The sequence below is a fragment of the Camelina sativa genome, chromosome 3 (assembly GCF_030686135.1).
Source record: "Camelina sativa cultivar CO46 ecotype springtype chromosome 3, ASM3068613v1".
Classification (NCBI taxonomy): domain Eukaryota; kingdom Viridiplantae; phylum Streptophyta; class Magnoliopsida; order Brassicales; family Brassicaceae; genus Camelina; species Camelina sativa.
In genome coordinates this window covers 8,994,374-9,022,229 of record NC_141882.1, presented here as the reverse complement: position 1 = coordinate 9,022,229, position 27,856 = coordinate 8,994,374, and the positions used below count along the sequence as shown (strand labels likewise).

At 34.6% G+C, this 27,856-nt stretch overlaps 5 protein-coding genes and 3 pseudogenes across 10 annotated transcripts; 6 read left to right on the top strand and 2 right to left on the bottom strand.

Moving 5' to 3' along the window:
- Positions 1 to 7,188: 7,188 nt before the first annotated feature.
- Positions 7,189 to 9,337, top strand: LOC104776317 (nuclear transcription factor Y subunit B-9 pseudogene; annotated as a pseudogene). 3 transcript variants are annotated; one of them, XR_015590814.1, is made up of 2 exons: positions 7,189 to 7,621; positions 8,548 to 9,337. The product of XR_015590814.1 is annotated as a nuclear transcription factor Y subunit B-9 pseudogene, transcript variant X1 (transcript). The 3 variants fall into 3 exon arrangements; XR_015590815.1 differs by having other exon boundaries at positions 7,210 to 7,343; XR_015590816.1 differs by having other exon boundaries at positions 7,367 to 7,512.
- Positions 9,338 to 12,428: 3,091 nt separating this feature from the next.
- LOC104776316 (uncharacterized) lies at positions 12,429 to 12,740 on the top strand. Its single transcript, XM_010500353.3, has one exon. The coding sequence runs from the start codon at positions 12,429 to 12,431 to the stop codon at positions 12,738 to 12,740; it is 312 nt and encodes a 103-aa protein (XP_010498655.1).
- A 758-nt stretch (positions 12,741 to 13,498) lies between these two features.
- Positions 13,499 to 14,118, top strand: LOC104778819 (uncharacterized). Its single transcript, XM_019242403.2, has one exon. It carries the CDS (start codon positions 13,545 to 13,547, stop codon positions 13,923 to 13,925), a length of 381 nt encoding a protein of 126 aa, XP_019097948.1. The 5' UTR covers positions 13,499 to 13,544; the 3' UTR covers positions 13,926 to 14,118.
- A 1,197-nt stretch (positions 14,119 to 15,315) lies between these two features.
- Positions 15,316 to 16,678, bottom strand: LOC109130415 (F-box protein At1g11270-like; annotated as a pseudogene).
- A 1,038-nt stretch (positions 16,679 to 17,716) lies between these two features.
- LOC104776314 (uncharacterized) lies at positions 17,717 to 18,270 on the top strand (annotated as a pseudogene).
- A 261-nt stretch (positions 18,271 to 18,531) lies between these two features.
- Positions 18,532 to 20,123, bottom strand: LOC104776313 (uncharacterized). 3 transcript variants are annotated; one of them, XM_010500350.2, is made up of 3 exons: positions 19,994 to 20,123; positions 19,317 to 19,380; positions 18,532 to 18,897 (listed from the first exon to the last, which is right to left on the bottom strand). In XM_010500350.2, the coding sequence occupies exons 2-3, from the start codon at positions 19,364 to 19,366 to the stop codon at positions 18,654 to 18,656; spliced, it is 294 nt and encodes a 97-aa protein (XP_010498652.1). In that variant the 5' UTR covers positions 19,367 to 19,380; positions 19,994 to 20,123; the 3' UTR covers positions 18,532 to 18,653. The 3 variants fall into 3 exon arrangements, with proteins under 3 accessions (XP_010498652.1, XP_010498653.1, XP_010498654.1); XM_010500351.3 differs by having other exon boundaries at positions 19,962 to 20,044; XM_010500352.3 differs by having other exon boundaries at positions 19,921 to 20,000.
- Positions 20,124 to 22,154: 2,031 nt separating this feature from the next.
- LOC104776312 (uncharacterized) lies at positions 22,155 to 22,448 on the top strand. Its single transcript, XM_010500349.1, has one exon. The coding sequence runs from the start codon at positions 22,155 to 22,157 to the stop codon at positions 22,446 to 22,448; it is 294 nt and encodes a 97-aa protein (XP_010498651.1).
- Positions 22,449 to 25,158: 2,710 nt separating this feature from the next.
- LOC104776311 (uncharacterized) lies at positions 25,159 to 27,157 on the top strand. The gene is made up of 3 exons (XM_010500348.3): positions 25,159 to 26,370; positions 26,458 to 26,686; positions 26,789 to 27,157. The coding sequence occupies exons 1-3, from the start codon at positions 25,472 to 25,474 to the stop codon at positions 26,945 to 26,947; spliced, it is 1,287 nt and encodes a 428-aa protein (XP_010498650.1). The 5' UTR covers positions 25,159 to 25,471; the 3' UTR covers positions 26,948 to 27,157.
- The last annotated feature ends 699 nt before the right edge of the window (positions 27,158 to 27,856 follow it).

Below are 27,856 nucleotides of genomic sequence, written 5' to 3'. Positions count from 1 at the left end.
CCAATACTTCCCCGTTCCATCCATATTCAAGGCATCTTCATACTAGCAAAAACATCAAGTCTTCGCTATACAATCTTATTCTTACTTAATAATCTGAAAGCTCTACTTTACTCTATACTACGCTTTCAAATCGCTAAAACACCCACGAACGATGCCACGACCACGTACATTTAATTTGCGAGCAAATAAAAAAACACACGGTTATATACATACAGATTAGATACTTTTAGCATACTCCAAAATTTTGGATTCGAAATACTTCGAATCTGATGCTTTTTTTTTTTGGTCAACTACCAAATAAAGAGAATCTCTAGGATTAGTTTTCCACTAAACTTTACTTTAATGACTACTGATTTCGAAAGAAACAGGTTTTAAGCTTTGGTTGGTTACTTCTTGTTTTGACGAAACTAAAATATTGGTCTTTATCGATTAACCTAACTGGCGGATTCAACCTCGAAGTTGTATGTAGTAGGAAGGAGAAGGTGAAGCCAAACAGCTCCTTTTTTTACAGTTGGACCGATTTAGAGCTGAGCTGGCATACAAAAGTAGGAACACGTATTTATGTTATTGGGCTATCAAGGCCCATTCTAAAATAATGTCGTCAGTTTCGAAGCATCCACGACAATGTTTTCACGCCCGAACCGGTTAACCCGTGTCCCAGAGTCTTTACCGGTTCGGGTATAGATAAAACCCAAAAAAATCCGTTATTAACCCATGACCCGGTGAACTGGTTGACCTGACCAGTTACCGATTCAAAAAAATCTACTTGATTTTTGAAAAAGAATATAAGGATTCATAATTTTAATTATTTTAAAAAAAATTTTATTCCTTTAGCTTAGACGGCAACATACATGACTCACAACACATCTCTTTTCTTCAGCTTCTTTGTCATATCCCATACTTTACATAAGAATAGTTGATTGTTTTTAGAGATATTTTATTAGTGTTTTTTTATTTTTTTATTTGAATTTAAAAGTTTTAATCATTTATTATTATTATTAAACTTCATACTTTGTTAAACATGATATTCTTTTAACAATATTTTTAAAAATGTTTATTTTATATAAAAATGCATTAAATATATTTTATTTAGTTGACCCGTGGTCGAACCCGGTTAATCCGATGATTTGGTGATCCGGGAGCTAGTCTGATTCACAATCCAGATCGGTTTCAAAACATTTCGGCGGTCAAGATTATGTCCACGTCATTTATTCTACTGAATACTCCACGTGTCAGACACAGTTGGCGTCAAAGATTGCGTTTTCGTTGCTTTGCGCGTAGTAGTTCACACGTGCAACGAGCTTTTTGTACGCGTGCGACGGTGAACACGTCGTATCTACTGTGTGATGACTGATGATCAGCTAGCGCGTGACTAAAATATCAAAAGTTTAATTTTACCCATATAAAGTTTTTTTCTACAAATGTAACCTCCAAATTTTATTTTTATTTTATAATTTAGCCCAAAATTTAGGTTCAGATGTGGGATAATTTATCTTGCTGAGATAAGATTTAAACTAATTTTCAAAGATATTTTATAAAAATATGATTATGCTATTAAAACCCCAAAAAAAAAGAAAACTTACACAAAATAGTATTTAGAAGTTTGGTAGGGTTAATCATATAAAAAAAAAAACTCGAGGGGAAAAAAACTGAAAAAAAAAAAAGAGCGACTGATTATGAGCGATGGCCGGTGAATCAGGTAGCCGTCCTACAACAACGTGTGGTTGATTTTTGCAAACTCATATAGTATCTTCTACTCTTCACATTATTGAAATCCCAAATGTCACACTTGTCATTGTCTCCAATATAAAATCTAAAAATATATTACACAACTACACAAAATAATTTTGTAATGTCTTTTGGGAGAAAAAAGTAGAGATAATTTTTTTTAACTTACTCCTTCTTCGGACATGTTTATAAGAGGAGAAATATAAAAGAAATGTGTAATATAATGTTTCAAAATGTTATTTTTGAAAATGCTCCAAGTTTTTACTGGTTCAAAATATATCGCCGAGTACCAAGGTTTTTAGATTGATCCTACCATCATTGCGAAGAGGGTTGTTAGTTTAGAAGAAATTAAAAGATATATGCAAATGGGTAATCATTGTGTTTGCTATTTACTAGTAAGAAAATTATGATACTTGTTGAGGTGAATATAATAGTTTGCAAAAATAAGCAAAGGATACACGAGAGAAGCTCATATATTCACGTAACGTTATGATGTTTATAGAAAGTAAAATTTGTTTAAAAACACAAAATTATAAAGTATATTAACTTAAGAAAACTATTTAAGAAACTCAAGCTCTCAATCTCTCTTTTTCACATAACCTTATTAGTTGTATCACACTTCAACATAACTTCATACAATATAATTTTATAATAACTTTGCTAATCCTAATCTTAATACGAATCACTCATATTTAGATATTTCCTAAATACACTTTAATCTTTATCTCTTTGTAAACACAATTTGGTTAGAATTAAGACTAACTCCCATCTCAAGCTTTCTTCAAACTTATTTCAAAAATGTTTCCTTTGTTTTTTTGGTGAAAACAATTGATCATTTAGCTATTACGCTTATGGGGTTATTTTCAATTCATGCTGAATCTACCAAACTGCTTCATTAATTATATACATATCTATTTTGGTTATTAAGTAAATAAGTACCTGCCCCAAAAAGCTTTTTTTTTATCAAACAATTCTTTCACGATAGTCATAACAATAAAATCTTCTATTTGGAAAGAAACATTGGCAATACATTGCAAAATTTCAATAAAATACGCAGTGTTTTTGTGCATGTAATATGTTTATATATCATATTTTATGACAAAGTTCCATGAGACTGAGAATACTTAAACAGAGTTCTATGAGTTTTTTTTTTTGAAGGCTCGTAGACCAAGTTTAGTTTGTGGAGAGGAGGAAGATAAGAGAGAGTGTAAGAGTGTTTGATGGAACCATAAGTTGCCGATCGATGTATTATAGTTTACTAGGTGTGATTAGTTTCATATTTTTGGCTGACCTGACTCTTTCCTTTCACATAAATATCGCTAGATAGATGAAAAAGATTTAAGTGTGATGAAATTCAATGTTCATCGTTACGTACAATTGCAAAATTAGACTACCATTAAACATCTAACCCATTTATAGGCTTTAATATGTCATTCTCTTTTTCATGGAAAATTAATCTTTACATGAATATGTATTGTATAAGACATAGATGCATGAAATTTGTATTTAATTTTAGAACGTATAAACGATACACACCATAACGCCAAAAAGAATATTACATGCGATGTAATTATCTTCAACCAAAAATTTTCAATATGATTTTTCGTATATTTGACACCCAAAAAATAAATATGGAAGTTACATACGTATTATGCTGATGATATCAAACTGATACATTATACATATGTATAATAGTGCCGAAAATAAAATAATGGAAGTTTACTTAGTTCAGAACACATAGCATCCGTTAAGCTATTCCTTACAAAAAATGTTGATATAACCGTCACTAGCACGAGGAACAAACTCTTCTTCCTTGCCGAGTAGTTGTTTGTTGGAGAATTTTTTGCAAGTTTCTTCACATATTGTAAGAGTGGGGTTTTTCGTTGATTTCGAGCACTGATGGATGCTTCACACATTTCTACATTGTTAGAATGGGTAATGTGTACCGAAAACATCATCGTCAATACAGCTACAACTATGAAAACATTGCATGTTTTTTCAACGTTTGAGTTGCGATAACATGAGATGATGAATACTACAAATGATATATGAGTATTTTACTCTTTGTTTATGATTTGTGAAGAAAGTGATTTGGTGGGTATTAATCTAGCTAGGTGAGTTATATAGTAAAACTAATGTTGTCCTTTTTTAGCAATTGTTTTCAAATTGTTTATTGTTCTCTCTTATGGGATGGTTACAAGTTACAACCAACAATTTCTTGATGAATCAACAAATTGTACAGCTTAGTTGTGCTTTAATTGTTTAGTTGTCCGAACAGATATTATTGGCATGGAATTGCAAATTTTGATATATATGGGATTTTGGTTTATTATGTAACCACATGTTGCTACAAATTTATGTGCATAGCAAGAGTTTATGATTCATCAAGAAATTATCTTTTAAACGCAAAAAACAAAGATTTAGAAACAAATAAAACAAGAAAAATTAATATATATATATATATATATAAATCAATTTTTTAAAAAAATAAGACTAAATTATATTCAAAATAAAAGAAACATTTTTACAACCTGTGCTGCTGTTTTTGAAAAGAGAAAGTTAAAATTAATAAAATGACTTAAACAGACTTATAAAAAGTTGTCAAAGAAATATATAATCTTATAACATACTGTGAAATTCAACTTTACTCATTTAACATACTGCTTCTATCACTAATCACTTTGAATATTTTACTCATGCACAAATTATAGAACCGACAAACAATGAATATATGAATATCAATATGTTTTAGGTAATATTTATGTGTGCAGTTCTACGCGAGCATTGTTTAATTAGTGGATTCTATTGCATGGATATAGCAATTACTTCTTCTTATTATTCTATATATATAAGATGGTTCCATACATAGAAATTAAACCAGTTAAGGTTTTGCCCAAAAAAAAGAAACCACTTTAGGCTTAATAATTTGAAAGAAATCAAATGGTGTGGCCGTGTGGGTTCTTCAAACTTCCAATATTTTGCTCATTTTATTTTTTTTTCTAATGGTGGTTATTCCAAATACAGGAAGTAGAAATGCAAAGTGATGGCTCCAAATGAGAAGACTAGGCCAACTGGAGGAACAAAGCGACATGCTCGTAGCATTATATATATAACTTTTTTTGGGTCAATTTTTTTTTTAACTATATATAACCATTAATCTGGTCATCAGCTTTTGGGTAAATACGTATGTGTATGTCCTAAGCATTGCGTCACGAATCAATGTGAGGAAACTTTTAAAAAGGCAACAATTTTTTTTTTTTTTTTAATGAGAATGCAAACCAGAGAGCTTCTTCCAAATTATAGCTACAGCTATAAAATAGAATACTTATAGTTTGTAAGAATAGAAACTTACAACTTAAATCCTCTTAGTTTTCTGCAAAAATAATAATTAAATATATATCTGCTATTTAGTAAGTAAATTATGATGCCTGTTGACGTGAACATATTAGTTTGCAAAAAATAATCAAAGGATACACGAGAATAAATAATGGAAGTTACATACATATTATGTCAATGATATAAGGTATAATACGTTATGGTGATATCAAATAGATACATACATATAATAATACCGAAAATAAAAATAACATGAGTTTCAGTTGAGCCAGTTTGCATCCGTTAAGAAGTTTATTGTCACAAAGTAAATCGACAATATTATCACCATCACGAACTCGAAGGTTATCTTCCTTACTGATTAATTGTTTGTTACAACCTTTTTTGCAAGTTTCTTCACATGTTGTAGGAGTGGGTTTTTTCGCTGATTTCGAGCACTGATGGACGCAATGTTTCACACACATTTCTACATTGTTGGAATAAGCAATGTGTGCCGAAAACATCATCGTTAATATAACTACAACCATGAAAACACTGCATGTTTTCTTCAACGTTTGAATTGCCATAACGTGAGATGATGATTACTGCAAATGGTAAATGACTATTTTTACTCTTTGTTTATGATTTGTGAAGAAGATGATCTGGTGGGTAATTAATCTAGGTGAGTTATATAGTAAAACTAATTGTCAATTTTTAGCAATTGTACGTTTTTTAATTTGTTTTTTGTTTCTCTCTCATTGGATGTATACAACCAACAAAATGTATAAAGCTTAGTTGTGCTTTATTTTTTTAGTTGTCTAAATAGATATTATTGGCATGGAATAGCAAATTTAGATATACTATTCATTCACTAATTATTTCTGAAATTTTTTAATATCATTTTACTAAAGTATCTGTAGCAAAAAGTATTTGCCATATAGTAACAACAACAGAAAAATAACTAATTAACAAAAATTAAAAACTGATATTTAGAATTTGAAAACAAATAATTTCTATAATTACACAAACAAAATTTAATACGTACGTATGTCCCAAACATTGCGTCACAAATCAATGTAAGAGAACTGTTAAAAGGTAACCATTCTTTTTTATGAGAATGCTTGCAAAAAAAACTTTGCAGCGAAATCCAGAGAGCTTCTTGGACATGTGATAAATTTGCTCTTACATAGACATGTGACCAAACAAAAATAAAATTTGTGTAGCAGATATTCACTGAGATAAATAATACCAAGAATAATTATTAATTATTCAAGATAAATAATACCAAGAATAATTATTAATTATTAAATTATTAATTATTGAATTAATAAATTTGTGTAGCAGATATTCATGTTTGTAACTTTTCTTGAATTGTTTCTATCAAATTTATCAAAATATAAATGGATAGAAACTAATAAATAGATAACATTACATGAATCGTTCTTAACCATTGTATTGTTGTGGTGTTGGTTTATAAGTTTATTGGTTCAGTACGAATTAGAAAATGTAAAGCAACATTCAAATGTAACATACATCTACACCAATATCTTTTGCTACTAAAGTTTTGTAATCTTCCTTATAATATTTGAATCGCTAATTTAAATAGAAATAAATTAAAAATAATATATATTTTTTAAACAGTATATTTACTATGTATTTACAGCTCATTTTCATAATACATATTTATATATAGTATACCAAAAAATAATATTTCAAAAAGAATCTTTTCAAAATGATTTTTAATTTCATTAATTAAGAAATAATGTATTTACAACGAAACGAACATTTTCATTAATTACCGGTCAAACATATAAGCAGAATAACGCCATGTAAATCTTTCTCAGCCGTTCGATAAACTAATACTTTCTTGATTAATCATGTTTATGAAAAATGTTAAAACAACATTTATCTACAAACAAAGAGAGCCTCATATGCATACAAATCTTCTTCTTATCCAATCATTCTTAAGAGTATTTTCTACTTAATTAGCTTTGGTAATTAGTGAAACAAAGAACCAATGAGAGAAGAGCAGTGGGGTTAGTTTGACTGGTCACTAAGCCAATGAATTTAGCCAATGGGAAAGAGATATGGCGACCTCGTAAGAACCGCCTCCTTTGCCATTTGTATCATCTCTCTATAAAACCACTCAACCATCAACCTCTCTTGGCATGCAACAAATCACTCAAATAATTATTTTATAAAGAAGAAAGAAAAAGAAAAGACGGCAGAGAAACAATGGAACGTGGAGCTCCCTTCTCTCCCTATCAGCTACCCAGACCCAACTCTGTTAATCAATATAAGTGGTCGTTTATATATATTCATACTTGCCTCCTTCCATATACCTCTATGCTCATGAAAAATCGGAGACTTGCTTTATGATTTTTATGTGTCTTTCTAACCAAATGAAGTAGAGAGTTTCTCTGTCTTGAAAATTAGATTTTCTGTAGAGGTTTTAGGAATTGCTCGGAGCAGGTGATTATTTACATGCATGCATGAGTCAATGTTTTGAACGGCGAATGATCTTTGATAGTTCAGATATATGTGTTCATTGAATGTACTCGAGCATGCACTAGAAATGTTTGTGAGTATCGTTTTCCCCTGTTTTCAAAATTTATGTTTAGTTTACTCATTGTAACGGCTGAGTTTTTCTCCTTTCGAAACGAAATTCTCGTTTTCCTGAAAACATCTACTGTAAATTAAAAATACCTTTATATATTTTTATCAAACATTTATCTTTATGCCTTAGTCGTCCCAAGTACTATATATTAGTCAGAGTTCTAATTCAAAATATATTAATATTAGTAGTAGTTTTGTCCAAATTTTTTCTTTTACTAGTATGGATTTTCTTAACTTTAATCTTGTGATTCTTTTAACGTTTACCATTGGGAATCTTCACATGAAATAAATGTCCACTTAACTGAGTCATACCTTTTTCTCTGTAAATTAATTGATGTTCTTCTCCAAATTTTTGAGTTTTTGGTTTTTTCTAACAAATATTTCGGGAATACGCGATTATTTTGAAGTATTTCAAGAAGAGGAAAGATCCTTTTGACATTTTCGTTCTAGTATAATTCACAAAACGTAACGGCAAGAATCTGAACAGTCTATTCAACCAAAATTAGACCCCACAATACTTATCTCTCATCTTATTGGTCCGTAACTAAGAACGTGTCCCATGATTTGATATTTCTTCTTTTCTACTACTCCCTCCCTTTCATAATATAAAATGTTTTAGAGGTTTTTTTTGTTTCATAATTTAAGATATTTTCAATTTTTTTAGTAACTTTTATATTATTTTCCTATTTTTTTATTATTTATTTTATGAAATCTTATTTATAATTAGTTGAATTTTTTTAAATTAGTTATTTTTTAATCTGCGTGATTTCACTTTAAACCTCTTATATTTTGAAAAGGAGGTAGTAGTATACAATTTCTATCATATTACTATAAATTTAATTTTCATTTCTACTTTATTAATGAGGTAAAAATTTCTTTAACTATGAACAGGATTGAATTCGGACCAGCTCAGTAACCCAAACTCAATGACCAGCTCAGTCGTCACAGCCGGTGGCACCAGTGACAAGAACAAGGGTGTAGCGGTCCAGCAACAACCATGTATGGCTCGTGAGCAAGACCAATACATGCCAATCGCTAACGTGATAAGGATCATGCGTAAAAGCTTACCGGCGCACGCCAAAATCTCCGACGACGCTAAAGAAACGATTCAAGAATGCGTCTCGGAGTACATCAGCTTTGTGACCGGTGAAGCCAACGAGCGTTGCCAGCGTGAGCAGCGTAAGACCATAACTGCTGAAGATATCCTTTGGGCTATGAGCAAGCTTGGGTTCGATAACTACGTGGATCCCCTCACTCTGTACATTAACCGGTACCGTGAGATAGAGACCGATCGTGGGTCGGCCCTTAGAGGTGAACCTGCAGTGTCGTTCAGACAAACCTATGGAGGAAATGGTATTGGGTTTCACGGCCCACCACATAGCCTACCTCCTTCGGGTCCTTACGGTTATGGTATGGTTGATCCAACCATGGGTATGGGTGGTGGTCGCTACTACCAAAACGGGTCTGGTCAGGATGGATCCGGTTCTGGTACTGGTACTGGTGGTTCTTCGTCTTCTATCAATGGAATGTCGTCGGTTTATGACCCATATGTTCAGTATAAGTGAAGATGCATGTAATCATTCAAAGCATGTATTTGGATGGATATTATATTTTTATGTCTTATGAATAACATATCTATATAATGTTGCTTCTTTAAGGAGAAGTGTTGAGTTTCATCAAATACTTTTGAACTGATTTCTATATGCAGATGACAAAAAAAAAGTGTTTTTGGATTAAAACTCTATGCGACATTTCATGATCATCTAAAGGCTTTTAAATTTTAAAGCTGTCATAAACCGAGAATCCATCCTTTGGAAAGCAATTTGAGCACCCTATGAGAAACGCGACGTGGTGACTTGGGATTGGCTGATGATTAAATATAAAGCTATTTTTTTCTTTCTTTCCCTCTCTCTCTCTCTTCTCTCTCGACCCAAAACGGCGACACAATGGCGATTGAGATCGAGACCGGTAAATCAGTAGATCGGGGGAGCTTTCGTATCGTATCATCATTATCCCAATTCCAAAACCGTGTCGTCGAGAGAGAGAGACGGAAAGAGTCTTGAGAGAATGGGGAGAGAAGTAGCGGAGAACATGCTTCCTCTTCCTGTTGTAGTGTTGTTGAATTGCAGGAATATGATGAAAGTGGTTTCCTTTTCTGTTGTTTCGTTTGTGTTTGATCATAACCTTTTGATTGCTCTCTGTATTTTGAGACTGCAGTCATAATGAAGACTGGTGGTTGGTGGTATAAGGACCGACTTCGCCGTTCTAGAGGCCCTTGTGAGCTTATAACACTTAAGACGACATATGGAGCTGGAATCATCGACGGAGATACTTTCATTTGGGGCAAGGACATGGATGAATGGGCTCCTATTCACATGGTTTACGGATTGGTACCTGCAATGGCCACTTGGGAAGGTGTGTATCTTGGAGAATTTGAGATCTCAGACAAATCTTATCGTTGAAGAATCACAGTTTTGCCTCCTATTATGACTTCATTGTTGGTTTTATTGACTCGTTTCTTTCATGTTCAGTGAGGCTTGCTGCAGCGGCAACGGCTTGCCTGCACAAACTCCAAAAGGGAAAACCACCATGGGTTCCTCTAAAGGGACGAGAGCCAAAAACATACAAGCAACTCCAAGCCACACTCTGTTTCTCTGTACTGGAATCTGATCACATGCCAAACAAGTTGTAAAATTTTGTAAAATATGTTTAATATTCCAAAATTTGTAAAATATGTTTAATATTCCAAAGTTTTATGTAATATAAATTTTTTAATAATTGTTTTGTCATTTTAGATTATTAAAGTTTGATAATTATTAAACACAAATTAAAAAAATATTATTTAAAAGATTGAATACCCTTCTTTGGGTTCTCTAGTGGAAGGTTAATTTTGCTAAAATTCTCTTTGAATTGCTTAATTATTTTATAATTAATTATATAATTAATTAATATGTGAGAAACTTAGGACCTAAACAATATTGTGGGAACTATGAGTTTACTTTTTTAAAATTACTCTTCTCTATGTGAACCACAGTACATAACTAAACAAACCAAAAGGTTACAAAACCAAAATAAATGCATTGACCACGAAAACACTTTAATAACCAAAATGTAGGTTTTGATTCAAGAGATAATAATAATATGAAACTTTTTCTCGAATGTGAGAGAGTATGCAAGAAATAGAACACAATAAAGGTGCTGTGGGCTCAAAACACCACTTCAGGTCCAACAACAGAAATCAGAAAATAGTCCAGCAGTCCACCAAGTTCATCCTCCTACTCAACAAAAGGACAAAACTATCGTACAGAGGAAGGAGACCACGAAAGTGTGGAAACCAGCTGGAGAGAGAGCGGTGAGCTAGCTAGTACTATCAGACCGTTACGATTACTTCTCTATGTGAGTAGATAGCTGACACATGTTATGAATCTAGAGTGTTTCCATAATCTAGAAAGTTCCTCTGTGTTGTATATAAGAGGAGCCTCTAATGTAATCTAGAGCCTCCAATACTACAGTAAAAAACAATTCAGTCTAAAGATCTCAAGATTTGCTCTCAAGATTCAGCTGAGATATGGATGTTCACCGTCGTCAAGTTGCAGCACTGGAGAATCGGATTCGATTGATGAGTCCCGCGCTGTACATCGTCTCCATCACTGTCATCCTACATCTCTCCTCACCGGTCGGTCTCAACCCAACAAATCCAGCTCCGGGGATGAATCCGACGACGTTTCGAGCCATCAAGATAGCATCTCAGTGTTTATGGCCGTTGAACAATCTAGGCCTCGTCTCTGCTCTCGTGGCGTTGTACGTTCTGGTCAACGGAACTCCGTCCCCAGCTGGTAGGGTTCTACTTCGAGACGAGCGAGTCTCCATCGTGCTTATCAAGATGGCTTACCTCTCAACGCTTCTCTCGTTTTTGTGTTTGTTTCTCGTTAGGCTGCTGAGTCCATCAGACACGTTTCTAGTTGGTCTCTTTTTCGTCCAAGCTGGAGTCATGTTTTTGTTCTTCCTCCACTCCTCCTTTCGCTCCGTCAAGCTTCATGCCTCCTAGCCCTAGGCTAGCTTAAGATCTTAATTGTGGTTTTCTGTTTCTGGTTTATTGTTTTGGTTCTCCTTTCGGTTTAAAAACTTTATGTTTTGTTACTTTTAGTTATTTCTAGTTCAAGTTCAATTCCCGGTTATTGTTTTGGTTCTCTTTTGGTTATGAATAATTGAAAAGGAGATTTTTTTTATTAGATATAAGAACTATATATATTCGGGTCATCACCAGTTCATCATCACTCACGGCCGTTAGCAAATTGTACGGTTATTATTAACCACGGTTCACGGTTAAACTTTTAACCATGGTTAAATTTACATAAACACTTTATGCTTGCTTATAAAACTCCAAAACTGGACGTCAGAAAGCAAAAAAGAAAACAAAAACTCCAAAACCCCTTCAACACAATCATCTTCTCAAATCTTGATTGTTCCTGCAAGATCTGGATCGCCATGAATGGAGGAGGAGTTGTTAATGAGAGACGTGAAGCGACTCGTGATGAGGAACGTGAAGAGGTTCTTCGGATGGCCTGTCGTTTCGTCGTCGCGGGGTTGCTTGACCTTTTGACAGGAGTAAATTATAAACCATAGTCAATAGTTATAACGTTAACCAAGGTTAGGTTATATAAACCATTTATTATTCCTCCCTCTCATTTAACAAACTCCAAAACAAAAACCTATTCTACGCTTTTCACAATCTTTCTTCCTAATCTCTGCTCGCAAGATTCAGATCGCAAATGGATGGTGATGGAGGAGTTGTTGATCAGAGACGTGAAGATGAACAACGTGAGAGACGTGAAGAGCTTGGTAGGTTGACCGTCCGTTTCTTCGTCGCTGTCTCGCTCAATCTATCCGCCGGAGTCTGCAAACGAGTGACTGGTCTCGACGGTTCGGGAACGGAGAACGGAGACCACGTGGCGTTATACTGGGCTAAGAAGTTTAACAGGATGGCGGAGATTTCGTGTATGATCGTGATAATACAGATCGTTTTCGCGACGGTGGTGATGGCACGACGGATGCGAAGTCTTAGACGAGACTGCGATGTCTAGCTCGTTGTGGGTTTCATCTGCTTGTTGGTCTCGCTCTGTTTCTCCGCTTACCTTCGCTGGTTTGTGTGACTTCTTCCATCTATGTCGCCGGGGATCTGATCACAGTTTTTTTTTCTTCTTCTTTGGGTTTATGTTTTGAACATTACTGTTTCTTGATTCCATGTTAGTATGATCATGAGTTGCTTAAAGAACAATGAATTGACATCGAAGTAACAAGTTTGATGAAGACGACAAAGTAACTTAGCGTATTTATTATGAGCCATCCGATCAATACATCGTTCCACGTGTCGTTAGATGAGGCAACCTGCTTTAACTTTCGTTTATCAGAGTAAATTAAAGTAACAATATAAACGATAGTGATTATCGTATGGTTATTAATGATATATATATTTATTAACCCAAGCTGAATAAAAATTTTAGGAACCAAATCATCGAAATTTTGCAACCAGTAGTATTTTTTATTTTGGGTATGTAAGCAGTAGTATTTCAAAAACATAGTTTTACAGTAACCAAATATTCGTAAAGTTCCATATCATGAGTCATCATCACCTCTCTCTCTCTCTCGCGCATTGAAACTTGGCACGTACGGTTAATAAAACACAAACCATGGTTAGAAAACGTACGGTTAAAAATAAACCATGGTTCATGGTTAAAAATTTAACTATGGTTAGGTTAGATAAACCCCTCTTTCCCTCTCTTTAACAAACTCCAAAACCCATCAGACACAATTTTCTCACTTTTTCCCGATTCTGATTTTTGTTTTTATCGTTTCGTTTCAAAAGCTTTTGCAAGATTCTGATCGCAATGGAGGTTGATGATGATGGAGGTCGTGAGAGAAGAGAAGAGGCTCGTCGAGTTAACGATCGTTTCTTCATAGCGGTTTCGCTCGTCATTTTCACCGGAATCTGCAAACGAGCTTCTGATTTTGACGTGTCAGATCCAACGGTGACGATGAAGAACAAACACGTGGCGTTCTACTGCGCGTCAGAGCTCAACAAGCTAGCCGGAATGTGTTTTACGTTTGTGATAGTCAGAATCGGTTTATCCATGCTCGGACTCACGTTTGCGCCGGTGGTGATGCGGAGACTACGAGAAGAGTCGGACATGAAACTGATGATGGGTTCTATCTGCCTAATGCTCTCGCTCTGTTTCTCCGGTTATCTCCGATGGTTCGTCGTCGGATGAGTTTGAGTTCGCCTGAATCCTTCCTTCCTCTGTTTTCGATTTTGAACGGTGTCGTTTTAGTGATCGTTATAAACCTTTCATTCTGCTTTTTCTTTTTCTTTGTCTTCTTTAGTTTTTGAACACGGATATATAAAGGTTGAAACTTTGTTTCTTCGAACATGAGTTTATGAATACCATCTGATATTGGAGTAAAGTTCAAGATTTATACATTGATTAATTTAAAAATGTATATCGTACTACTTCATGTGTTACAATTTCCGTCAGGAGGCAGTCTAAAGCCACAAGCTTTCGAAATCAAATACATCAGTCTTCAGCTTTAGGGTTCTTAGTTTTAGTTTGAGAAATCATCTAAAGCTTGCTTCTTTGTTTGCTCAAAACACATGGATAAATCACAATATCTTGAAACAAGTGTAGTCAACAATTTAGAATGTTTCAATTTCAAGAACAACAACCAAACTGTTTAACACCATAAAGATACTAGATACGATTATACGACTACTAGTGTTGGATGCTAAGGACCTAAGGGTTACTCCTTATTTTCAAATCAAATCAAGTAGTGGTTAACCATGATGGTATGGACAAGTGAAAATGACTGACTAAAAGAGTGGACTACATAACTGATGACACAATGACAAAACTATGATTCCCATATCACGCCATAACTGCTCGATCGTATTTCGTCTTGATTAGAGGTTGGTCGAATGTGTTAATTGATACTGTCGTATTAACAAGATTTATCACTCCATGTTTATCGATCGTAACAGTTTTAAAATCGTAGCTTTTTAAGAATAGGCCTTAATGTAGTCTATTGAAGGATTCAGTGAACCCCCTTTATGACAACTAATTTACAAAGAAATTGATATGTATGGGGTTCTTTCTTAGTTTCAGGTTAGTGAATCATCAAAAAAAGTTTCTTACTTGAATTGTTCATAACACATATTGTTAAAGTTGAATTATCCACAGCTTTAGTAAAGAAAGAGCCATACTAATTTAGAGTAGGACAAAAGTAATTGTAGCGTATGAATAAGCCATCCGATGAATCATAGTTCCACGTGTCATAGGATGAGACTACTGCTTCAACTTTCGTTTGTTAAATATTAACCATGATTAGGTTTACAATAACCTAATCATGTTAAATATTAACCATGATTAGGTTTACATAACCCATCCTCTTTTAACAAACTCCAATACACTCATAGATAATTTCTACTTTTTCCCGATTCTGATTTCGACCACTCCTCTTCAAAGAATCGATAACAGGTTCAGCTTCAGAAGGGTAAACTACCCCAACTGTACCAGTATCCTCGTCATGCAAAATATAAATTCAAATGCAGATAATGATTTTAAAAAATTTACATTGGTACAAAAGTAGCTAAATAAAACAAGGTGATTAGTTTGATGAAACAGAAATTAAACTTTGAAAATAAGAAACAGGATATTCAATGGGTTCAGGTTCAAAGAGTAAATCATAAGATTTGGTATGGAGATCATGCATCACCAAACCATCATCTTGAAGCAATAACTTATTCTCATCCAGAATTTCAATTGGTGCCAACGGGAGGAAGGGTTCCACCCCAGACAAAGTTTTTGCGTAATCTATCGAAGACAATTTCTTCCATGTCTTGTTGCCGCCTGAAGAATCTAACGACCATATCACTTGGGTTGGCCCCTTGTTCTCGGATACGCACAAGCGACTGTTGAGGATGCACATGATGTAGTTATCAGACCTGAAACGTTCACTTGAGCGAGGGAAGGGGGCTTTACAAATGACTTGAAAAGTTTCAGTGTGAAGATCGAAAGATAACACCTTGGTTTCTTCGCAAAGGGTGAGCCAGTAAAGTGACCCATCTAAATGCACAGGAAAACTAGCATCATTTATCCTATAAGGAGAAGCAGGGACAACGTACCTCCAAGCGTTTGTGCTAAAATCAAAAACTTCACAAGTTGTAACGTTTTCTAGTCCAAATTCGGATGTAAGTGCCCCTAAACTTGTCTCTGCCAAACCCAAGCTTAGGCATTGGGAAGCCATACTGCTTTTTTTCGAACATGTCGATGCAGAGCTGTTGGTAGTTGGAAAGAGGAAAACTTTGTTGCCATCTCGTGGCGGGATTGATCACGACACTAGGAGTGTGAGAACAGTAACTGCATAGAAGACCGTCACAACTACCATGGCAGAGCATCAAGTTTGAAATAGGGAGCCTGACCTTAGAAACTACGGAAGACCCCAACAAAACTGTATCCCTTGGAGCTGCTTCATAATAACCATTACTATTATTATTATAATAACCATCACCAATGGATACGCTTGGATAAAGACTTGAATCTTAGGAGAGATTTCACAGGAAGCCTCTCGAGGATGAGCTCTACAACATGGACTGGTAGCAGCAATGCCTCACTGGAGCGACGTTGTCATTTTCCTGTTTTGTTTTCACTCGAGCGATGTCTTTTCAACAACATTTGTCTTCTTGTCTGTCTCTCTGTAATTTGATCAAATACAGACGAGGACCTCCTAGGGCTTCATATAATATACACACGAGCTGAGCATCCCAATCAAGCTAGGAATCGCAACAAACAAAAAGGGAAAACGCCAAGTCAAGTCGGTCTAAAGATATGGAAATTTAACACTTTTAGTTTTAGGTTGTTGAATCAGTGAATCATCGTAAATTTTCCTTACTTAAAATTGTTCTCTCACAAACACGTAACACATATATATATTATTAAGTTGAATTATCCATAACTTTTAGTAAAGCCATCTTAATTTAGAGGAGGACAAAAGTAATTGTAGCGTATTTATAAGCCATCCGATGAATCATAGTTACACGTGTCATAGGATGAGACTACTGCTTCAACTTTCGTTTGTTGAAATTAAATATTAACCATATGGTTAGGTTTACATAAACCCCATCTTTTAAACAAACTCCAAAACCACTCCTAGAAAATTTCTCCTTTTCCTTTATTCTGATTTTTATTTTCTTCTCTCTCAATCTTCGTCCCAAATCTCCAATATCGTTTCCCGGCGAGATTCCGATAACAATGGAAGACGGAGCAGTGGAGATACAACGGGAAGAGCAACGTGTGAGACGTCGTGAAGAGATTCGTCGCTTAACTGTTCGTTTATTCGTAGCGGTGGCGCTCGTTCTAATAAACGGAGTATGCAAACGCGCAGCGGGTTTCGACGAAAGTTCAGATCCGAATAAGGGAACAGAGAACAGAGACGCGGCGTTCTACTGGGCGTCGAAGTTGAATAGGATAGCTCATAACTCTTTTATCCTCGAGATTTCGTATATCTTTATCTCGTTGCCGTGGTTGGAGTTGGCACCATGGATACCGATGCGAAGTCAGAGGCAGCTTGAATCCAATATTCTGTTTTCATTGGGTTTTACTTCATGATGATCTCCCTCTACCTTCGTTGGTTTGTTTGCGCTTAGTACTACTACTTCTTCTTCTACTCTAAATCCGCACATCGGTAGGTCCTCATCTTTTTATGTATAAAAAAATGAATCTGACTTATTGACATGGGTGTAACAAGTTGTGTAACCATATTCAGATATTTTCCTAATTATTTAGCCAAGCTGAATATAAAAATATCTAGGAACCAACCACATTTGTGTAACCAAATTATCGAAATTTTGTAACCAAAGAAGTCAGACCCCTTCGTTTAAGTCCATATGCATGAGTCATCATCAGTCATCCCACGGCACAGCAAGTACGGTTACTAGCTATAGTAAACCATGGTTAAATTAGTTACATTTAAGTACCATTGTACATGGTTAAGTTATATATATAAACCCCTCTTCCTCCCCCTTCCCTCTTTAACAAACTCCAAAAAATTTCTTTTAATCAATCATCGTTTCAAGGTCTCAATTTTAGTTTTTTTTTCTTTTCGTGCAAGATTCCAAAAAAAGTGCAATGGATGATGAAGATGGAGGTCGGGAGTTAAGAGAATAGACTAGTCGAGTTAACGATCGTTTCTTCATAGCGGTTTCGCTCGCCATTCTCACCGGAATCTGCAAACGAGCTTCTGATTTTGACGTTTCAGATCCGACGGAGACGACCAAGAACGGCCACGTGGCGTTCTACTGTGCGTCAGAGCTCAACAAGCTAGCCGATATGTGTTTTACGTTTGCGAGTATCAGAATCGGTTTATCCATGCTCGGACTCACGTTTGCGCCGGTGAGTATGCGAAGGCTACGAGAAGAGTCGGACATGAAACTGATGATTGGTTCTATTTGCCTAGTGCTCTCGCTCTGTTTCTCGGCTTATCTCCGATGGTTCGTCGTCGGATGAGTTTTGATGAGTTCGTCAGAATCTTCCTTACTCTTCTTTGGATTTAGAACGGTGTCGGTTTCGTGAGATAAGATGGTTTTCTTTTTTCGTTTCTTTTGTATAAGCATTGTTTCTTGTTGCTAAAGGTGTGAACTTTGAACATGCCTTTTTGTATACCATTTGATATTGGAGTTCAAGATTTGATCCATTCATAATATAGATATGATCGTAACAGTTTCATATGTATATCGTATTATCTCAAATCATCTTTCAATATCAGATGATCGTCACAGTTTCAGTTTCAGAGGGGTTATGAGGTCTTAGTTTTAGGCTGCGAAAATCATCAAAAAGCTCGCGTCTTTGTTTTCCTCAAAGCAAGTCACAATATCTTGAAACAAGTGTTACTTGTAAATGGCATCAAAATTACATCATAGTACTCTTATTGAAACTAATGTAAGAAGATTAGGAGATGGAAGAAGTATCCTCGGTCTCTGTGTTTGTGGTTGTTGCGGCATTCTGAGAGTCTTGGAGTAACTTCATTTGGTGTTCTGCATGTTCTCTCTCGCATTGACTCACACCAATGATGATGTCAAGCATTGTTCCGGTTGTGCCAAAGAAGACGAGTGGACCTAGAGACTTGCGTTTGATGCCCACTGGGATTGCAACCAATGCTCCTAGGACTGAGAATACCCATGTCCCTAGTGCACTGCACCCACAAAAAAACCGAAACTTTTTACACTTTAGGATGTTTCAACTTAAAGAACAACAACCACAGTGTGATTTTACATTAGAAGATACTAGGTACCAATGTTGGATGCTAAGGTTACTTCTTTTAGCAAATCAAAGCATTGTAGTTGTTAAGCATGATGCTATGACCAAGGGAAAACCACCATCAATACTAAGTTGGATGCTAAGGTTACTCCTTTTTCTAAATCAAAGCAAGTAGTGGTTAAGCATGATGGTATGGAGAAGTGAAAATGACTGACTAAAGAGTTGGCTAAGTAACTAATGACTCAATGACAAAACTATGATTCCCAGTACCACTAGAAAAATGTTCCTTTCTCTTTCTAATGACTAGCAAAACAATCAAACATTATTATTGTAAATGTGAAATAAGAAACTGACTTGGAAACAGTGCATTCCTCGAGGTGTTTCACATTCTCCTGACTTCCCATCTTTTGATCAGTCACTGAAAAGAAGCGATGCCCAATTAAAATTTTCACTAGACAACAGAAACTCAAATGGAAATGAAGTACTTCTCAGCAATGAAATGTGAACAGGCTATATTTTCATGTGGAGCAAGAAAGCTATAAATCTTGGGAACAACAGACTTAAAAGGCTAGTGAGCTACAAAGTTTGCAGATTCATCTCCATGAAACCAAGAGAGGCAAATACAAAAAGCTATCTTGAGCACATTAAAACACAACCATTGAAGCAATCTCTTTGAAGAACGAATTCGACAAAAGCAGCACTGAGAAGACAGCACAATAAGGAGAAAAAAAAAAGAAAAAAAAACTAGGAAAATGCGAGAATCATTAAGCAAATTTTCAAAATTTCTCGAATTCATAGCTCAGATTAGCTTGTTTAAGACCTAACTTCGTATAATAAATTAGTGAAGCAAGTTTTCTCAATTAAGAATCATCACCAAAGAACATCAAATTCTGGGGAGAAAAAATAAGAACAACACACAATCACATAACGGGAACACAACGACAACAAAATCAGATACCTAATGAAAAAGAACAATCTAATTCATAGAAGCGATCATACCCACAAGAGGAAACGAAGATTGAGCAAAGTACCTTTCTCGATTTCTTCTACTCAAGAGAGAGATGGGAAAAAATAAAGTCAAGCTTCTTGTGACTTAATCGATGAGTCGGGTCGGGTTAGGCCATGGAGTGACTTAACCGGGCAGAATTAATTTTGTTAACCGGACACTAACCGAACCGAAATCGTTATAGTTAATTTGACGGTAGAGTTAATTCCACTACGTTTTAGTCGTTCTCTGATTTTTTTTTTTGGCTTACTACGATGACCAAAAAACACTACTATAGATCACAGAGATGAAGAGCCTCTAAAGATAGAAAACAAGAAACGAACTTAACCTTCAATTCAAAAGAAAAAACAAAAAAAAACAACCCAATTTTCTACAATTAGACAACATTACCTTCACTATATAAATCATCTAGACAAAACCTAGCTAAATCATATTGTTTATTATAATTTTAATCAATATCAATACATTTTACGTTATTATGGAGGCTCAAAGTTTGAAGAAAACATGCAGTGTTCTGATCATTATGGCTTTGTTCACGATGATCTTTTCGGCACAAATCTCTAATGCGGATATGTGTATCAAACATTGTGTCTCAAAACAATGTGTTAAAGAGGTGATCAAAAACGCTACCCCTGCCATGTGCCAGGATGCTTGCAAAAAACTTTGCAATGAACAACAAGTGGGTCACGAAAATTACCTTAACCCGGGTCAAAGTCTGTATTGCAAATATTTTGCTAAGTGCCCCTAATCTATAATCACAAAAGCTCTCATTGTTTGTTAATTAGTTTTCCATAATATACATGTGTCTTTTTTCTCAAGTACGTAATAATTATTAAATTTGTTTTTTTTGAAACTGCATGTTGTCACTCATTTTGTATCTGATTTTTTTTACATACATAGGAATTCAAATGATGTAATTTATAAGTTTTATATCGCATTTATATTGTAAAGTGTACTTAAGAATCATTGCTTCACGGTTTTATCTTTCGGAAATCTTAAGATTCCATGCCAACAACTCATAGTTACACTTTACAAAAAAAAATATAAACTCCATCAAACAATGTAATTGAAACTCGTTTGGTTATGTATAGTCTAGACTCCTTCTCGTTTTGACTTGACTCTCAAATCAAAATGTGACTCTTTGTTAAGACGAATTTCATTTATCAAGGTTTTGGAATTCTTAATCGAAATTTATTCACAAGTACTACTAGAAAAAGAAAAAGAAAAAAACATCATATATATAAGCATACACGCGCGTATGATAAGAACTCATAACCTATCGAGGAACAAATCTCTTCATTTTATCATTTTATCATTTACATCTCTCTCGGTCGTCCATGTTTCTCCACCCGCTATTCTTAATCACTAAGAGGTTCTGGCGTCTCTGCCTCAACTCCTTCTCTTCTCCATGATAAGTTCTTATTTGTCGCTCCTATATATCTACCTTTCCAATTCTTTGGGTTGTCCTTGTTGAGCGACATAATTTGCATATAAATATAATCAACAACACCTCTGACTTCCTCGTTGATGAAAGATACATGGATCTGCTCTTCTTTGATCTAATGAAAGCTTTGAAGCCAATGTATCATCATCATGGACTCCTAAATGAAGATCATGTAATTTCCAGCTATTTAACAAAACTCCGATTTGTTTGTTCAAAAAAAAAAAACAAAACTCCGATTTGAATGCCTTAAAAACACATATATGGCCAAGAGTTTTTATTTATTTTATATCTTAAGAGAATTAATATTAGGTGACTAAGCGTAATAGATGTATCTTTTCTCACATGGACTGATGGACGAGCTTAGGAAGATAATAAAAGGCCAGTAAGATATTGTTAATTTTGTAGGCTTGTAGCATATAGTTACGCCGATAGTCAAAAATAGCTTTTCTTAACAACCCGTAAGAAAAATAAAGGCCACTAAGATATTGTTTATTCTGTAGGCTTGTAGCATATAGTTACGCAGATAGACAAACCAATATATATAGCACCTAAGAATCTAAGATGTCCAAAAAAAGAAACGAAGAACAAATTAACCTCTAACAGTTAACAACTCTTAAACCGATTAAACTTTGTTTACTATATAAATCTCCTAAAACCACCCATCATTTTCACCAAATCATCTCATTGAAAACTAGAACTACAGTAAAAGAAAAGTTTTTAGACTTATCAGAATACCAACGAGATGGCGGGTCAAATGTCAAAGAGAATATGCAATCTCTTAATGATTATAACGTTATGTACGATAATGTTTTCAGCACAAGTCGCTCATTCGAACAAGAGAGCGCTAGATGTATGTCTTAGAAATTGTGTTACGAACGTGTGCATGAAGACCGGCAAAAAAGCAACTCCAGCCAAATGTTCTGACGCTTGCAAGCAAGTTTGTGATGGAAACCCATACAATAATGAGGAATACTTCGTCCCTGGAGGTAAAAGTCCTGTGAAAAGGTTTTGCGAACAATTTCCCTGGATATGTTAGTAAAATGGTAAGTACCAAATTAAGCATACAAAAAAGGTGTTCCTCGTTTAATTTATAAACTACTCCTTCTGTTTCATAATATAGGATGTTTTAGAGGTTTTTCTTTGTTTCATAATATAAGATGTTTTCAACTTTTTAAGTAACTTTTAGATTACTTTTCTATTTTTTTATTATTTATTTTATGCAGTCTTGTTTATAATTGGTTGAACTTTTTTAAAGTGATTATTTTTTAATTTGCGTGCTTTCGCTCAAAACATCTTATATTTTGAAACAGAGGGAGTATTTGTTTTTTTTTTCTTTCACATCATTAGTTTTCGAAAATAAAAAGTTGTCTTATTTTTATTCATATAATCCATGTAAGTTATCAATCTTTTTTTTCAATAAAAAAAATAGATTACTTAAATCATTAGCTTATGGGCTTTGAATGGAATGGGCCGAATTCGTCTAAATGAAATCCCAAAAAGCATGTTCTGCTTCTCTATTCTTGGTTTTCTTTGAAGCTTATGCTTGCGTGGAGCTCAGTTTCTTCCTTTGATATTGTTGCAAGTTGGTTACGGGAGTCGTTAAGGGAATAAGGCTTCGAAGTGTGAAGGTAACGGAAGAAGTACAATACATCATGATTGTGCTTTCTCTTCCATGATTTAAATCTTTAATTGTTTTCTTGTACATGCTGCGTAGGATGTGATCATGCCAACTACATTTTATCCACGTAATTTACTAAACATATATAACATTTTTGGTTTAAATATCATCCAGATCATTTCATTCACTTAGAAATTCGTTGATATTTACAGCATTTTTATATGTATTATTTTATGTGTGAAAAATGGGTTTTTGCATATTTCTGAAAAGAAAAATTCACATGATTCCAATTTGATATAACAAATATTAAAATTTTACTAGTAAAAAAGAAAGGAGATTGCTAAGCTGTGATAATTTCGAATATAATGACCAAAATGCATACGCATGGCTCTCTGTTGCAATTGGCCTTTATCGTAGCCGAAAGTTAAAACGGATGAGGATTTTTGACTTTAGATCTCATTTGAAAGAGATGTTTGCTTAAATGATAATATCCTGTTTTAATCCATTTTATAAACCAACGTTGTTAGCAATAAAAGTACAGTCATGAATTAAAAAAGCTATCACATGGAACTATGTAATATCATGGCAACTATACTAAAATTGTTGTTGTGATTTGACTAGTAAGAAAAAGATTGTTCCACTCTCTAGTCTCTACGACGTTTCATTTTTTCTAACTATTACAAAACAACCAAACTATTATATATATATATATACCATACACACACACTTTCATAGAACTTTCTAAATCATACCATAAATTAGATCAAACAGTGTAATATAACTAACTAAACTCGGAGGCTAATAACATCGAACTACACCAAACGAGGATGTTTGATTAAAATAGGTTGTTCACGATTTGATTAGATCCAACCATCCTGCTCTCTTTTTTTTATTTTCTTTGCCATTAATATTTTGTTTGAAAAAAAAAAACAGATTCCGTGGATAGTAATTGATCGCGGGTTTCAACAATTCTGCTGGCAGATAACCTACCAGATTTCTTACCAAAAATGAAATGAATTCAAACGTTGTTGTTCATACACATATAATTAAGTTATTACTACTCCTTTTTTTTTTTTGTGCAAACAAGTTATTACTACTCCTATATGCATGAATAGTAGAAATCTGGCTTAGGGGTGATGTTTATGTATGTTTTTTTCTTTTCCTCCAAGGGTGATGTTTATGTATGTCATTATGATGGAAAGTTTAATTTAGATCCATTGAATTGATCTGGTTTTTATTTCAACCTGAAGATAATACTCCAAATTAAGTATTATAATCTTGCTAAAAATAGTTTTATAAAAATATATTGCCAAATGGCAAAAATACCACAATTGTTTTTATTATTATTTAAGTACCACTAATTGTTTATGTTTAGATTGTAATTGACCAATTTACCTTTATACTTAGGTAATGAAATTAATATAAATAAACTATTAAGAGTATTAATCTAAAGATAATCTTATAATAATAAATTATTAGTTTGTATAAAAAATTGGTAATTTTGAAGAAAAAATATTTATAGGTTAATTTATTTTTAAAAAGAAATTAACCAAAAATGTTTTTTTGGCTGTGACAAATATAAAAATTAAGTTGAATTTAACTAACTAAATAAATTAATATTAATCTGGTTAACATAAGTTATTCCTATGTTTTGTATGTGGCATTTTGCATAGTGGTGACATTTTGTATGTTTTATAAGGTATGATTAATTTAAATAAGCTTGAAAAAAAAGATTTATTTAGATAAAACTATATTACCCTAATCCTAGTTGAATAGAAACAAATCTTATTAAAAAAAAAAAATGTAAAGTTTCTTTTGATGTCATTAACAATTTTATCGAAAAGGAGAGACTTTTTTTTTTCTGTAAATCAGTTTGGTAATTAAAAAAAAAATACTTTAATATAATAAGATATTATTAGAGACTGTGTTAAAGTTAATGGCACGTGCCAGCTTTTGCAACAGTAAAAGCTAAAAAACCGTTCATGTTTGGATCCGTCGACCAATGTATATTCCCATCATCACCGGTCACACAACATCCAACGGTTCTCCTTCTCCTCTTTACTTAATCAACCGTCAGATCTTAATCCAACGGTTCTTATCAAATCTAATCTCATTTCTTTCTCTCTTTAAATTAAAAAGCCCAAACCCGGTCCATTTCTTCTTCGCTTCCTCTCCCTTTCTCTCTCTCTCACTGAGCTTCGCCGTTTAAAAAAATTCTCCGGTACCGGAAAAATTAACAACGAAGAGAGCCAAATTAAAAAAAAGAACCACTGTTTATAAAAAAAGTAATCGCAAACCTCCCTCTTACTAACAGAGTCGTGCGTGATGCTACTTACGGTGACGAAGCAGCGATTAGTGTACTCTCGCCGGAGAAATCGATTATGACCGGAGAAGTTTAATCGGCAGTTTCGAAGTTTTTGTGTTTTTTTTGGAAGAAGAAAATGGAGAAACAGGCGGCGAAGCTAACGAGGACGCAGTCGTCGTTGCTCCGGTCATCTTCAAATGTCCGATCGTCTTTCCAAAGCTTATCTTCAATCGTGGAAGGCGAGCAACAAGATCTAGAAGCCGGAGAGAAAGAAGAGAAGCAGAGACGAAAACCACCTAAACCATTCGGTTCATCAAATCCTAAAACCGGTTTAACTCGGATTAATCCCGGTTTAGCTTTCACCATGGTCTCTCTCTCTTTCCTCAGCCTCTCCTCCTTCTTCTTCGTCGTCGTCTTCTCACAAACCGATGAGATCCTCACATCAGAGAATCTATTGCTAGCTCTCATCTTCGTCGCCGTAGCTCTCTTCTTCGCTTCCAAGAACATCGCACTCCTAAACCAAACCGTGATCGCAATCAAACAAATCTGCGACGAAACCACCAGAGTCTTAGGGTTCCAAGGAAGAAACCCGAAATCTAAACCGGTACAATGGTACATCGGAGACGATACCAACAAACCGGAGAAGAAGGTTGTGAAGCGATTCGTGAAAGAAGGTGTTCAATTCTACAGTAACGGAGACTTCTACGAAGGTGAATTTCACAAAGGGAAGTGTAATGGGAGTGGAGTTTATTACTATTTCGTGAGAGGTCGTTACGAAGGTGACTGGGTTGATGGGAGATACGATGGTCATGGGATTGAGAGCTGGGCTAGAGGAAGTAGATATAAAGGTCAGTATAGGCAAGGTCTTAGACATGGTTATGGAGTTTACAAATTCTACACTGGTGATTGTTATGCTGGTGAATGGTTCAATGGTCAGAGTCATGGGTTTGGTGTTCAGTCTTGTGCTGATGGTAGCTCTTATGTTGGAGAGTCTAGATTTGGTGTTAAACATGGTCTTGGATCTTACCATTTCAGGTATGTTATCTCTGTTTTTTTGTTTTCTGGGTGAATCTTGTTTTGACAAAAAAGTAATAATTTTGTTTTGGTGTTGTGTTTTGTTAGAAATGGAGATAAGTATGCAGGGGAGTATTTTGGAGATAAGATTCATGGGTTTGGTGTGTATCGGTTTGCTAATGGACATTGTTATGAAGGAGCATGGCATGAAGGTCGTAAACAAGGGTTTGGTGCTTACTCGTTTAGAACAGGTGATGCTAAATCTGGTGAATGGGATTCAGGGAGTCTTGTAACTTCTCTTCCTCTTACGAGCGAGCCTGTTTCTAGAGCGGTTCAGGTAATTTTTGTTTAGTTGAGACACGAGTTGTTGACTCGATTGTTGTTGGAATTGACACACAAAAAGTAAAAAAGTGAATAACTTTAACTTGAAAAATTGCAGGCGGCTCGAGAAACAGCGAACAAGGCAGTGAATCGGAGACGGGTAGAAGAGCAGGTGAGCCGAGCCGTGGCTGGAGCTAACAAGGCTGCTACGGCTGCAAGAGTGGCTGCGGTTAGAGCTGTTCAGAATCAGATGGATGGTAAATTTTGTCAAAGTTGAAAAAAGAAGACCAAAATGTAAAAAAATTTCCTTTTTTGTTCTTTCTTTTATTACCAGTCTCTGTAACCCTGATTGAGCTATATAACAAAAAAAAAAATGGTATAGCTTCTTTCAGAGGTTTGTAACAGAGAGAGTAATTTTCGATTTTTACTAATGTAACAACAATCTGTAAATAGTTGAAGAAGCAAGCTGGTGTTTTTATTATTTAAATCAACGGCTTAAAATGAATCTCTTTGTTTTTCTTTTTATGGTATATGTTTTTAATCGAATCTTTGGGAACAAGTGATATTGATTGATAATATTATGATCTTGATCTAGATCACTGACAATATCGATTCCCTTTAGATATTTTAGTTATAACAATAATAAAATGGCAAATTGTTTATTCGGGATCAATATAATAAATTTTGGTTTTGCCCAAGAAAAACAAAAAAAAATTTGGGAGGGAAGCATGAAGAAGATTCTTTTGTTCGGCGCTAAGCATTGCGATTTCCCAAAAACTATCGATTAAACAAACATCCAATGTCGTGATCCAGAGAAACTAATTTCAATGGTCTATGTTAGGAGACTTACCTGTTCTAGATGCATACTTCTATTCTATTCTGGATGTTTAAAGTACTGCCAAATTCTTATTAATTTCGCTGTAAGTTCCAATGCCTTTTGCAATATCAATTTTATCAGAGGCAGTAGTTAAAATATATGTCATTCACAAAGCATATAACGTAAGTTTCCTGGTGAGTTTTAAAATTTTCTGTTAACCCTTTTAGTAATTCTATGTATACAAAACGTAGAGTTACCAAACCGGCGTTGATCTCAATGCATGTTTCGTTTTGAAATGGATCACTTAAAAAAGGCAAATTTGAAATCGTTTCTTTTGTGTTACTTCAAATTTTGAATTTCCTAGGTGAC

Bases quoted from the DNA above. Each gene is read 5' to 3' on its own strand.
- LOC104776312 (XM_010500349.1), top strand. From the start codon at position 22,155: ATGGCGGGTCAAATGTCAAAGAGAATATGCAATCTCTTAATGATTATA.
- LOC104776311 (XM_010500348.3), top strand. From the start codon at position 25,472: ATGGAGAAACAGGCGGCGAAGCTAACGAGGACGCAGTCGTCGTTGCTC. The intron at 26,371-26,457 runs GTATGTTATCTC...GTGTTTTGTTAG, and splicing joins CTTGGATCTTACCATTTCAG to AAATGGAGATAAGTATGCAG. The intron at 26,687-26,788 runs GTAATTTTTGTT...GAAAAATTGCAG, and splicing joins CTGTTTCTAGAGCGGTTCAG to GCGGCTCGAGAAACAGCGAA.
- LOC104776316 (XM_010500353.3), top strand. From the start codon at position 12,429: ATGGATGGTGATGGAGGAGTTGTTGATCAGAGACGTGAAGATGAACAA.
- LOC104778819 (XM_019242403.2), top strand. From the start codon at position 13,545: ATGGAGGTTGATGATGATGGAGGTCGTGAGAGAAGAGAAGAGGCTCGT.
- LOC104776313 (XM_010500350.2), bottom strand. From the start codon at position 19,366: ATGGGAAGTCAGGAGAATGTGAAACACCTCGAGGAATGCACTGTTTCC. The intron at 18,898-19,316 runs GTCAGTTTCTTA...TTGTGGGTGCAG, and splicing joins GAGGAATGCACTGTTTCCAA to TGCACTAGGGACATGGGTAT.